The 14,296-nt window shown below is 37.8% G+C and overlaps 1 protein-coding gene and 1 pseudogene across 2 annotated transcripts in view; both read left to right on the top strand.

Annotated features, from left to right (window-relative positions):
• arhgef10la (Rho guanine nucleotide exchange factor (GEF) 10-like a) overlaps positions 1 to 14,296 on the top strand; it is a 147,246-nt gene that overhangs the window by 52,638 nt on the left and 80,312 nt on the right. For both annotated transcript variants that reach the window (XM_053653400.1, XM_053653399.1), the window contains 2 exons: positions 9,469 to 9,584; positions 13,207 to 13,334. In XM_053653400.1, coding sequence (XP_053509375.1) covers positions 9,469 to 9,584; positions 13,207 to 13,334 — 244 coding nt within the window. The remainder of the gene's footprint in view (positions 1 to 9,468; positions 9,585 to 13,206; positions 13,335 to 14,296) is intronic.
• LOC128625390 (uncharacterized) lies at positions 2,899 to 3,016 on the top strand (annotated as a pseudogene).

Below are 14,296 nucleotides of genomic sequence, written 5' to 3'. Positions count from 1 at the left end.
CACTCCTAATTGGTTGGATTGGTCAAAGGAATCATTTGAACCAATCCTTTGGCTTTGCTGCTTTTACACGTCATACTTCAATCGCATAGAATTGAGAAAAGTTCAATTCAAATGTTTCTTGTCACCGTTACTGAAATTGTGGCACCATATTGTGCAAATACAGTCCCCTCTGAAACTATTGCAACGGCAAGACCAATTCATTTGCTTTTGCTGTAGACTGAAGACATGTGGGTTTGAAGACAAAAGATGAGTAAGAGAAGAAAGTTTAGAATTTCAGATTTCATTTCCTTATATTTATATGTAGATGTGTTAAAAGCCATAGAACATAGCATATTTTGTATAAGACCACCCAATTTGTAGGCGAGCAAAAATATTCAAACATGTTGTCCAGGTGTGTGCTGTTAAATTGATTGTTTAAACAATAAATAGCTCTGAACATCTACCGTTGGATTTAGCCTTCAGTTTCACTTGTGAAGACTGCATTTGTTGTTAAAAAGGATAAACCAACATGAAGACCAGAGAGCTGTCCATCTGAGAAAAGCAAGCCATTTTGAAGCTGAGGAAAGAGGGAGAATCAATCAGAGACATTGCACAAACATCGGGCATAGCCAATACAACAACTTGGAACGTCCTACAGAAGAAAGAAACCACTGGTGTACTGAGCAACAGACACCGAATAGGCCGGCCAAGGAAAACAACAACTGATGACATCACCAACAACCTCCACAGGGCAGGGGTGAAGTTATCACAAGCCACTATTCGAAGAGACTTCAAGATGCAAACCACTCATCAGCAGTAAGAATCAGAAAGTCAGTCTGGAATTTGCAAAGAAATGCAGAGATGAGACACACAAGTTCTGGAACCAAGATGAACCTCTGCCAAAGTGATGGAAAGGCCAAAGTGTGCAGAAAGAAAGGATCTGCTCATGATCCAAAACATACGAGCTCATCTGTGAAGCATGGTGGCGGTAGTGTCATGGCTTGGGCTTGCATTACTGCTTTTGGAACAGGATCACTGATCTTTATTGATGATGGAACTCATGATGGTAGCAGCAGAATAAATTCAGAAGTTTACAGAAACATTTTGTCTGCCAGTTTACAGAGAAATGCATGCACACTAATCAGGAGAAACTTTATTATGCAAAAAGACAATGATCCAAAACACACTGCCAACTCAACAAAGGACTTTATCAGGGGGAAAAGTAGAAGGTTTTAGACTGGCCAAGTCAATCACCAGACTTTAACCCAACTGAGCAGCATTTCACCTCCTGAAGAGGAGACTGAAAAGAGAAACCCCCTGAAACAAACATTAACTGAAAGAGGCTTCGGTAAAAGCCTGGAAAAGCATCATAAAAGAAGAATCCAACAATTTGTTGATGTCACTGAGCCGCAGACTTGATGCAGATATTTCAAGCAAGGCATATGCAACCTAATATTAAGTGTCATTTACTTTAATTTACTTCAAGACTTATCTGTTCCTATACTTTTGCTAGCCAAAATTGAGTGGTCTGATACAAAACATTCTATGTTTTATGTTGTTTAACACATCTAGATATAAATACCAGGGAATAGAAGATGAAATCCTAGACTCTTGTCTCATCTCCATCTTTTGATCTTAAACCCAAATGTCTTTGGTATACAGCACAAACAAATGAATTGGCCTTGCTGTTCCAATAGTTTCAGAGGAGACTGTATATAGAAAAAAAATGATCGTCTGCCACTTTGTCACTTGCTAGTGAAGGTAGGGTTATCCCTCTTGCTCTTTCCCATTTGATCCAAGTACTCTTGAGTTTAATGCATCTCTAAGCCATCCCTTTGCCATCATATCCCAGGCTACTTTGATGGACATCTCTGCTGCATGTGCTGCTATTTATAGTAACCCACACTCACTCAGCCCGTCATCACAATTCCCCTCTCATATGATGTCACTCTGTGGGACGCCTGTGCCCAAATCACATCCCATGCTCCCTGTGCACACCTCAAAAATTGACTCATTTTTCATCTCCTGCAAGCCCTGGTGCCCTAATTTATTGATGGAATGGTTCTTTCAGGAAGCTCAGGGACCAGTGCTGCATGCTGTATAGAGATGTAAACCTCCTCTGGCTCTACTTCCATGTTTTTTTTTTTTATTCTCTTTGCTGTGTCAGGCTTCATACACTGCATCACTGCAAGGTAAAAAAAAGTGTGTTTAGATGAAACAAACAACTTTGTGAGGATTTAGGTATAAGTAGATGCTGTTTGCACCTGTGAGGGAAAAGATCTGGTGAAATTTTGGCTGCGTTCACGTCCTCGGACTCAGAATTAAATGAATCCATGTGAGATGATTTTGACAACTGAAAAATTAAATTAAACTGTATTGTATGTCTTTTCAGGTTTTTTTCCCCAGATTAATCTTGCATTATGAATATATTAACAATAGTCATTTACATTAATTACTACACAGAAATATTACGAGATAACTACTTAACTACATTTTACTGCTGTAGCTGCCGACAATTTGAATGTTTCAGCGTGACGCTGCAGCAGTCAGGTGGCACAAGTCGGAGCTCTCAGAAAATTCCTAGTTTACAAGTTGTAATTACTTGAGTTCTACCAGGACAAGTCGGAATCCCATAATTACGACATGGCCTGAATGCAAATTTAATACTGTATCCAATTAAGGCATTGCAGCTATAAACAGTATATACATTTGGTTAGCTTAATAGCAAACATTACTATTAAATGCTAATATTATTCTTTTAGAATAAAGTCGTTGCTTAAAGTTAGCTAGCTTGCTAATACACATGGATACTGGTGTTAATTACAAGGTATAATAATTAGCAATTGTAATTAATATTAGCTAGTTTTATATCAAATATGGCTACTGTTATGAATTGCACTGCTGTTGGGAGTGTAAGTCATACTTACCTGGAAGGGGAGATACCATGGTCAAGAAGGTGGTTCACCCAGGGCACACTCCGCTTGTGCTGACCCCTGCGAATTACCCAAATGTGGGAATGTTGACTGCATAATTTGGCTCAACAGTTAAGGCTCTGGGTTACTGATCAGAAGGTCGGGGGTTCAAGCCCCAGCACTGCCAAGCTGCCACTGCTCCAGGGGCACCATACCATGGTGCTGATCCTGTGCTCTGACCCCAACTTCCTTACAAGTTGGGACATGCAAAGAAAAGAATTTCACTGTGATGAAAAGAATTTCACTGTGATGCAATGTATATGTGAAAAATAAAGGCCTTTTCTTCTTCTGTTTTGAATTATAATCATATGCCTTATTAGCTAGCGAAGTTGCCATTTAATTCTAGCTAGATTGGTAACAAATGTTTATCCCAGTTTAAAATACATGTTAAATTACTTTACTAAAGGTTAACTAGCTTGCTAGAAAAGATGGCTACTGGCTTTAATTATAATAACTAGCTTAATGTTAACAGGCTTGGTACCGGAATTATTACATGTTTCACTTAAAGTTAGCTAGACTGGTAGCAGGTATTCCTACCTGTTTTAAATACACACTAAAATAGTTTACTAAAGATTAGCTTGTTTGATAGCAAAGATGGTTCCTACCAAATTTTGAAGCTGGTTACTAGTCTACATTTCACTTAAGGCTAGCTAGATTGGTAGAAATTCACTAAGTGAGCTAGTTTGCTAGCAAAACGTCTACTCATTTTAATCACAATAGTTAGCCTGATGTTAGCAGGCTTCCTGTTCATTGTGCAGTGTAGTTTTTTGAGGTTGGATATATCTGTAGAGAACTTGGTTACTGCTTTTAATTACACAGTGTATTATAATATTTAGCCAAGGAGCCTGATTTTGTGGTGTTAGTTAGCTGGGTAATTCCGTTCCCTGATTTCAATAGTCATACATACATTTAATTATTGAAAAAAAAAAAATAGCACAGCGTCTACATTTGTTTATTTTACTTTCAAATTACATTACATTTTCCAACTTAAAGAACGATTTGAGATAATTTTAAATAAACTATACGAGTTAATGATTGTCATAATCATCCCATAGAATATGAATTTGAAATACAAATAAGACAATGCAATACTAAGCTCTTGGAAAATGGACTGCAGCTACAGATAACAGCACTGAAAGTTAATTTTGGAGTCCTTTAGATATGTGTGTGTGTGTGTGTATGTGTGTTGTGTGTGTGTGAGAGAGAGAGAGAGAGAGAGAGAGAGAGAAAGCTTAATCTTGGTAAAGCAACTGGATTAGGCTGGATTACAATGCTGTATGTTCACCACCAGGGCTGTGGCCAGTGGGGCCTCCAGGCCCTTGGTGGTGAAAAGATTGCAGATATCTTTGTGCTATGTTATTGATTTAGCTGCACCAATGTCAGTCTCTGTGTGAAAGAATGTCTCTAAAGATTTAAGAGAATGAAAAATAGATAGGTAGATAGATAGAGAGAGCGATTTCCATCCAATTGTGGATTCATTGTGTTTCTATCATGCTATAACAATATTGCCTAAAGAGCATCTTATACCTTAGTGCTGTTGAATTCTGTATTCTGATTGGTCAGAAGGTATTGATTAATTTTCTACAGCAGCAGCTCTGACATTTGTATCAGTGCACTTGTTCTAATATGTTATAATTTCAACAGTAACAGTGCTTTGTAACATTCAGTAAGTTTTCCACCACAGGTACAGAGGACTTGTTTTCTAGTTTCTCATTAACATGAGAAACTGCATGATAATCGATAAAAGTGTGTAGTTTATTAATGAACTAAAATGTTATTGTTGGCAAATTACAGATGTATAAGAGGAATAAAACACTCCTGTACCTCCTGTTATTGGACAGTAATAAAATTTGGGATGTTAACAGTAACCCGTAAACTTACATTCAGGAGATTATACATTTCAAGTATTTACAAAAAAGGCCTATACATAAAACAGCGATTTCATTAAGTTTGAAGACTATATGAAAAGTTTTAAAATGAAAATTGTTTAAAACACTAAACATAATATGAAAACTAGGTAGTGTTAGTAGTCAATAAGGGTGTAGAATAGTACATATAGTGGGTATAAAAAGTCTACACACACCTGTTAAAATGGCAGGTTACATAAGTATGCACACCCCTAAATTAATACTTAGTTGAAGCGCCTTTAGATTTTCAATCAAACAGCGTTCAGTCTTTTTGGGTAAGAGTCAATCAGTTTGGCACACCTTGATTTAGAAATATTTTGCAGTTCTGCCTTGCAAAAGCATTCTATCTCTGTCAGATTGGCTGGGCATCTCCTGTGCACAGCCCTCTTCAGGTCACCCCGCAGATTTTTGATTGGATTTAGGTCTGGACTCCGGCTGGGCCGTTCCAAAACATTGAACTTGTTTTGGTGAAGCCATTCCTTTGTTGATCTGGAGGTTTGCTTCGGGTCGTTGTCATGCTGAAAGGTCAAATTCCTCTTCATCTTAAGTGTTTTGGCAGAAGCCTTAAGGTTTTGTGTCAAATTGACTGGTATTTGGAGCTATTCATTATCCCCTCCAACCTGATTAAAGCCCAAGTTCCAGCTGAAGAAAAACAGTCCCAAAGTACGATGCTGCCACCAACATGCTTATACAGTATCTCACAAAAGTAAGTACACCCCTCACATTTTTGTAAATATTTGATTATATCTTTTCATGTGACAACACTGAAGAAATGACACTTTGCTACAATGTAAAGTAGTGAGTGTACAGCTTGTATAACAGTGTAAATTTGCTGTTCCCTCAAAATAACTCAACACACAGCCATTAATGTCTAAACCGCTGACAACAAAAGTGAGTCCACCCTTAAGGGAAAATGTCCAAATTGGGCCCAAAGTGTCAATATTTTGTGTGGCCACCATTATTTTCCAGCACTGCCTTAACCCTCTTGGGCATGGAGTTCACCAGAGCTTCACAGGTTGCCACTTTAGTCCTCTTCCACTCCTCCATGACGACATCATAGAGCTGGTGGATGTTAGAGAACTTGTGGTCCTCCACCTTCCATTTGAGGATGCCCCACAGATGCTCAATAGGGTTTAGTCCATCACCTTAACCCTCAGCTTCTTTAGCAAGGCAGTGGTCATCTTGGAGGTGTGTTTGGGGTCATTATCATGCTGGAATACTGCCCTGTGGCCCAGTCTCTGAAGGGAGGGGATCATGCTCTGCTTCAGAATGTCATAGTACATGTTGGCATTCATGGTTCCCTCAATGAACTGTAGCTCCCCAGTGCCATCAACACTCATGCAGCCCCAGACCATGACACTCCCACCACCATGCTTGACTGTAGGCAAGACACACTTGTCTTTGTACTCCTCACCTGGTTGCTGCAACACACGTTTGATACCATCTGAACCAAATAAGTTTATCTTGGTCTCATCAGACCACAGGACATGGTTCCAGTAATCCATGTCCTTAGTCTGTTTGTCTTCAGCAAACTGTTTGTGAGCTTTCTTGTGCATCATCTTGAGAAGAGCCTTCCTTCTGGGACGACAGCCATGCAAACCAATTTGATGCAGTGTGCAGCGTATGGTCTGAGCACTGACAGGCTGACCCCCCCACCCCTTCAACCGCTGCAGCAATGCTGGCAGCACTCATACGTCTATTTCCCAAGGACAACCTCTGGATATGACGCTGAGCACGTGCACTCAACTTCTTTGGTCGACCATGGCAAGGCCTGTTCTGAGTGGTGATGAGACCAAATTTAACACACCTGCTCCCCATTCACACCTGAGACCTTGTAACACTAACAAGTCACATGACACCGGGGAGGGAAAATGGCTAATAGGGCCCAATTTGGACATTTTCACTTAGGGGTGTACTCACTTTTGTTGCCAGCGGTTTAGACATTAATGGATGTCTGTTGAGTTATTTTAAGGGGACAGCAAATTTACACTGTTATACAAGCTGTATACTCACTACTTTACATTGTAGCAAAGTGTCATTTCTTCAGTGTTGTCACTTGAAAAGATATAATCAAATATTTTAACAGGGGTGTGTAGACTTTTTATATCTACTGTAGGTATGCGATTTATGACACAACGCTAGTTTGTTTAGTTGTGTGCACATTGTCACGTAGACCTATACTGCCATTATTTATGTTGGTACATGGACACGAGCGTTAATTACTGAGGACGTGCACAAGGGACGCTCCAAATCGCAGGAAATGAGTGCACTACACGTGAATGTAAAAGCTAGTATAATTCAGCCTTTAGAGGCAGGTTGGGTACAGCATGAAAAGAAAATGCAAGTCAATGGCTTTTTTCATTAACACGAACCTGACACATTAGTAAAGTGTTACTAAATTTTAAAAGAGATGTGAAACCCCATTTCAATGAGTTATATATGAAAAGACAGAGTGTGAAGATGGAAAAAGAGAGAAAAATGGAGACTAGGAGATTGGTAAATGAATGCAGAAAAGGCCAAAATGAATTAGGAGAGGATTACTCATAAGATAATGATAATTGGAAGATTTAAGCTAAACTTTAGTCCTCCCACCAGCCTTCATGTTGGGTCACACGCAAACACACACACGCACACACACACACACACACACACACACACACACACACACACACACACACACACAGGCCACTTGATTATGTGGAGGCAGTGACAGGGCCAGACACTTCTGTGGCCATTGAATCTACCATTGGGATTTAATTATGCTTCTCACACTGGACTCTCCCCTACTATCGAGTCCCCCAAGCTGGGTACGCTGGGGGGAAAAAAAAGGGGGATGGAGGGCGGGTGATTCGAATCGATGGCACATTTCACATCTAATGAGAGACCTGCATTCTCTCCTCCGCCCTTAATGTCCTTCATATTTCTCTGAAACTTCACGGTTTTATTTCTTTCTCTTGTTTTCCATCTCTTCAGGTTTAGTCTGTGTGCCTCCACAAACAATAGAGGACTGATCTACATTCTGCATTGATCTTCTTTGTTAAGGGTCGGAAACATCAAATCATTTTTAATGGGCCTTTTTTGCTTCCAAGTTGTTAAAAAGTAGGCTTCTTCTCAAATATGCGAAGGTGTACCATTTTGAGTCCAGTGGCTCGTTTGGATAGAAACAACAGGCTTCAACACGTAACACCTTAAGGCTAAAAGCAACTCCTAATGAACTGATTACGATTTTTTTTAACAAGAAGCAAAACCCTAAATGAAAGAGTCCCCCTGTTGGCCATTGAAACTAGGTCAACCTAGTTGCTCTTAGCATAAGAATTTGTTAACACTTTCTTTGAAGCCCATATTCATACATTATTATGCAACAAACTATGCTTATAGTTTGTTGTAAGTTTGGAATGCTTACAAGGAAGCATTTTAAACCTTGAATAATCCCTTTTAAGCTATAATAATGCCCTATAAAAATTTAAGTTATAATCATGCTTTAATGCCAGTATCACTGTTCATTATAATGCCGTGTGTGTGTGTGTGTGTGTGTGTGTAAATGTGTGTATATATCTATCTATATATATATATATATATATATATATATATATATAAACATAACATTATTTGTTGGGTAGCTACCTAGGGTCTTTATAACATATCCATATGGGTTGCGTAAGTCTTTGTAGCCTCAAGGTTTTGATATGGCGCACGTTTTGAGATGCTTTCCTGTTCACCACGTTTGTAAAAAGTGATTGTTTTAAGCCTTCCTGTCAGATCGAACTAGTCTGGCCATTCTGCTGCTCAATGGATGTTTTTTTTTTCACCATTCTCTCACCATTGAACATTAACAGAAACTCTTGACATGTATCTGTTTCACTTTGCTTGCTACACTGAACTGAATACTACACAGCACTTGTCCAGAACATTGTAAAAGATATACATATGCCTCATAGCAGTGCTATAAAGGCAAATTTTCAGGTTAGTTGCGGGCATATTGTGCTCATTGAGCTGCTCATTGAGCTGCTCATTGTGCTTCTTTTCTCTTCTCATCCTCATTTTATTACAGGCTGTAGAGAGAAAAAAAAACCTTGACTGAACAACTGCATGCACTGGAATATCGAATACCTATATGCTCTTCCATGTAACACGCCTCATCGAACATTCCATGATTATTCAAGCCCCTGACATTTTTTTGGAGCTGCAGGTTTTGTCTTTATAGTTATGATTCATCTCATCCATCTGACTTTTGTCTGGTTTCAAAGTTTTGCTGCGATTTTATAGTGTTTCGACTTGCTAAACAAACGAGTTAATGATGCCTCAATTAGTACGAGATCATTATCCAAAAGATGATGCGATACATCATGCTTTATGCTGTAGTGGTTTCCTTTTGAAATGGTAAAGTGTATTCATTCAGTCAGTGCAGATGTGTTTTGCTATGTAAATTTTCATTATTACTGCAAAGCATGTTTATATTGCTAATTTGTGTCATGTATCTACCAGGAAAAAGAACAAGAAGCTATACTGATACCGTTCTGATGCCAGAAAAAGGAAATTAGTTAGTTCGTTAGTTAGTTAGCTCCTAAAAAATGAAGCACAATAATTAATTAATGATATTTAATTGACAGGTAAAGTGGTCCTGGGTCCTCCTCGGCTCTTTCAAGAACTCAACGAACTGCAGCATGACCTTTTGGTGGTGGAGCACGTCACCACCTTGGTGGGCACTTTACAGGGCACATACCAGGTAAACATAGCTCTTGTCTCATCATCACACACCATAGTTTCACCACAGAAAATGGCACACAGAAAGAGTAATGCACAATGCAGAATTGTATTCCGGAGATTTTGAGATCACATTGTGGTTATTATGTTTTTTATCAATAAGACGTGGGCAGGAATTAATGTATCAAGGTCATGAGATAATATTTTATCTGAAGTATCTTGATACCTAATCATGGCCTCAAATTGTGTACCTTGAGCCCATGACTTAATATGTTGTGGAATGTCATACTTAATATGTTCTCAAAGTTCCCAGAGCCTCTGAGGTGATATGGTGTTTATTTGTATTAATAAGACATGGTCACGAATTAAAATATCAAGGCCATTAGATCATATTTTGTGGCCACAAATGAACAGGTTCAGATCACTGGATTCCAAAATCATGGCCCAATTGTCATAACTTTAGCCTATGACTTATGTTGTTGTATGTCATACTTAATATGTGGCCTCCAGTTAATTAGTTTTCAGGAATCGTAAAAAAAAGTCTGTATGCTTTTAGAATTCTCTTAATGTGACATGTACTAATGGTATATCGATGTTGCATGTTGCCAGTGACTCCAGTATGTCATTATGCGTCATTCCAAGGTGGAAGTAATATTATCAGTCATCTCCATGCTTAGTTTTGGTCCCATCTCCATACTTAGTTATGTTCCTGTATGAATATTTGCTGTTTCAGATAAAAGCTGCCCATTTTTCGTCCTGAGTTGAGATCTGCAATCTTAGAATGCATAATGTGACATGATCACCGGCAGCTGATTTAGTGCTACTGCGACCAAAAACATTTTTCCAGTGTTAGAATTTCTTTAAATCATTATGGCTGTTATGTTTTCATGTCTTAGGTAAAATAGGACATGATATTGTGTGATAGGAGACGTTTTTTCTCCATAAGCGAGTGTTGTAAAACCAAAAAAATACACTCTCCCTGCTCCCTGAAACATTAATTAAGGATTAATCACCCATGTATTAATGTCAGATAGGCTATTTATACATTCTAAATAAATCTGTGCTTTAAACTTTGGTATAGAGACTTGTTCTAAGGTGTGGTCCATTATGTAAGGGTTTAATTACAATCTCATGTAGAATTGTTATATTTAAAAAGAATGAGTGTTATGTTAAACAAAACATGCTAATGGACAGAAAAAAAATACTATTTATATCCTTATTACCTCAAGCTGACTGTGAAGAATGTTTGTTAGACTGTGTAACTCCATTTTCTGCATAAGCCCAGATCACTAGTAATAGTTCTAGTAATTTAGAGGATCTTCAATGCAGTATTTCACTGTCTCTTACAGAGTTTGGTCATTTAAAAAAAAAAAAAATTAATTATCTTATAAAAACTGCTTAAAATGCACAGTGTAAAACTGGCTTTAAATACTTAATGGTCACGAAATAGATCTTGAGATTACTTTAATATATTCATTTGTGGCCACGGCTCATAAAAAAATAAATAAACTCCATGTCATCGACCTCAGTGCCTCTGTATCATATAAAATGTAAAAGAAAAAAAAAATACCAAGAGAATACATTAATGAAAATAATAAAAACCTACCTAGGCATATAAGCTGGAGCTGAGGGAGAAAGTGTTTCAGGTAACTGTCAAAGAGAAAATCCTACAAATGAAAATTTAAACTGCAATTAAAATGTCATCAAAGATCAGGAGCCAAGTGCGCAGATCATCAATTGCTAATCGTCAAAATCTGCTTGATAGCGGCTGCGTGGTTCTGAAAGTAAAACCAGGTTGCCTCCCTGATGCCCTAACAAGCCTCCAGACCACATCTGAAAATATTTAAAGTGGCACTCTATCATCTAGACGTGCGGAAACAATTCCGTTTCTTTTTTTATTATTTATTTTTTTGGTTTATCTCTCTCGCTGAAGTTATGTTGGCTTTTCTCCAAAATACTGACTTTTGCCCAAAAGGCTAATCATCATGTATTATGTCTTTAAAGAAATTCTAGCAAACAGAAAGAGGGAGAATAAAAAGTCCAAAAATGTCATCGATATCACAGAAGGATTCGATTGGATTTGGCTTTAGGGAATATGGAGTAATTGTGTTTGCAAGAGGTTCAGTGCTTCACTTTATTACTCTTTTATTTTTGGGAGCTGTAGCCTTGGATTGCAGCTAACAATGAGACATAGCATGTGCTAATACTTCCTGTGTAGCCAGTATTCATAATGCATTTTAAATAGGTTATAATGCCTGGTATATGTCTATGTGAATGCTTATAAGCAGCAACAGTTATTTTATCAGTGTATGATGTGTTTTAATATTTGTTCATAATAACATTTTAGAGACTAAGGTTGTAATGTACTATAACCCTAGCTCTGGCATTATAACTCGCCGTTCAGATGCTTAGCCATATGTGTTACGTATAGTGTGTTATGACGTACAGATTATTATGTCACCTGACACTACTCATGCTTTATTAAGTGCTATGCTTATAACTAGAGCTATGCATAAATATTGATACAGACCTATGCCAGGCATGAGTAGGTGTTATGTACTGTATGTTATGTCACACATAAATGCATTTGTAATGCACTATGAATACTTAAGTGTCACTGAATATTTTAAATGTCAAACAAAATTGTATAACACTTTATTTGAAGAGTACATACATATGTATGTACACGAGTATATACATACATACTGTATAACACATTCATAAGCATTGGATACATCAGTAACGCTTTTTATGAATGTCATATTTGTAATGAGCTATGAACCCAGTCATAATGCATTCATAAGGCATTATACACATTGTTATAATTATTTATGAAAATACATTACACCATATGGCTATCTGTGGTATACATTATGAATCGTTAACATGAATATAAATGAAACATTATAAGCAGTGTTCATTAGCAACACATTATGACAGCAGTACCAAAGAAACCAAGCTCAAGTTTGTATAATGCATCACATAACCTGTCTTGATTTGTTTTTTCTTTAACAAATTAGTTATACCAGAGAGATTATCAGGAACTTTAGATCTTATGAAAACTTGTCAGTGTGTCTGAGTGCACGTAATACACTAAGCAAACTGGAGCTGAATTTCTTCGGTGTTATAATGTGTTATAAACAGTGCTTATAATGCATTCTGTTAGCAATACAGCTATAAAAGCATTATAAACATTTCAATAAACTGTAATACCTTTTAGCAAACAATTTTAACAATGTGTATAATGCCTTATGAATGCAATATAACATTTTAGGATTGGATTTTTAGATTATTGTATATACGGTCTTCATAGAAAATGTTACCGATGCATCTTTTATAAAGCTTCAAAGACGATTTGATTGATAATTTGTGAGAGTATTGTTAGTAAAGACAAAATAGTAACTCCCAAGGTAAGGATAAGTTACTCAAACCACCATCCCAGAATGGTAATTGAGGACAAAGCGACAAAGCAATATGCTTCGTATTGTTATTTCACAAGTTTTGACGTGTCTTGCATGAATTCTCGTGTTTCTTTATAAAATGTTTATGCAATGCTTATGAAGGTGTTATGCCCAGTGTAGATACCTTTCGAATCAAACATTAGCCAAATTGTTCATTCATACTTATCATGTTTGTGTGTGAAGAATCTGAACACCACCGTGGCTCAAGACTGGTGCTTGGCCCTGCAAAGGCTCATCCGCATCAAAGAGGACCAAATCCAGAGTGCTAACAAATGCCGTCTTCGACTACAAGTCCCTGGCAAGCCGGACAAGTGAGTGACGCACTTTCACAAAGCTATACCATGCGCCTAGTGCAGAATGAGCTTAGCATGACTGAGCTGTGCCATATATAAAGGAACAAGGGATGTCTGGTGAGTTTATTCAGGTATTGCTGTATTTGTTTGTCAGAAAAATGCTAATCTCTTCAAAATCAGTTGGTCATGGTTTTAATCTTGGCATGGTCAAATAACCATGCTGAAAAGTCAGTGGATCCATTAATCATACCCAAATAGCTCTTTATCAGGCCCAAAGACCCATTAGTCATGCCAGGTCTGTTGATCAGAGCCAAACTCATGGGAGCTAATTACATGTGGATTTAGTCTTGAATCCAAATTGCATGGCTTGTTCATTAGGGGATTTCCATATTACAATAGTCATAGTTTAGCTGATTATAAAGATGGGGCATTGCTCACTTCAGGCTAAAAATATTTGTAATGCTCACTAAACACACGGACGAAATCTAGCTACCCAGCTAGTAGTATAAAAATTCAAATATTGATACGCCAACTTGCCTGTACTGGCCTAAATTATAATCACCAGGAAGAATATTAAGTCTGTGTCTTTCAGACACTGCTCAATTTTTAATGCTAAATGTTGGCTCTGATTGTCCCAGAAAGGGTCAGGGTGAGCAGCAGATAATCTAATCTTGGTTACAGATTAGCCTTGCTCAATGTGGGGCCCTTGGACTGGACCATGCAACCACTATTCTAGTCTCAAGTCCCTATAATACAAGTCGGAACTGCACATCTCAGCCATGTCTCAGCAAGTCTAAGTTAAATATCAGACAATTCTAAGGTCTTTAAGCTGCAAGTTCAAATCAAGTCTCAGGTTTTTGACACAGAATTCTAAGTCAGGGCACTGGTCTCAAACCTGCAAGTTTGAGACAACTCTCAAGTCTTGGAACTTGAGAGTCAGAGTCAAGTCTCAGGTCTCTAAGCTGCAAGTCAGAGTCAAG

This window comes from Ictalurus furcatus, chromosome 21 (assembly GCF_023375685.1).
Source record: "Ictalurus furcatus strain D&B chromosome 21, Billie_1.0, whole genome shotgun sequence".
NCBI lineage: Eukaryota > Metazoa > Chordata > Actinopteri > Siluriformes > Ictaluridae > Ictalurus > Ictalurus furcatus.
Note: the sequence above shows the minus strand (reverse complement) of the source record. Positions and strands in the feature narration are given on the sequence as shown.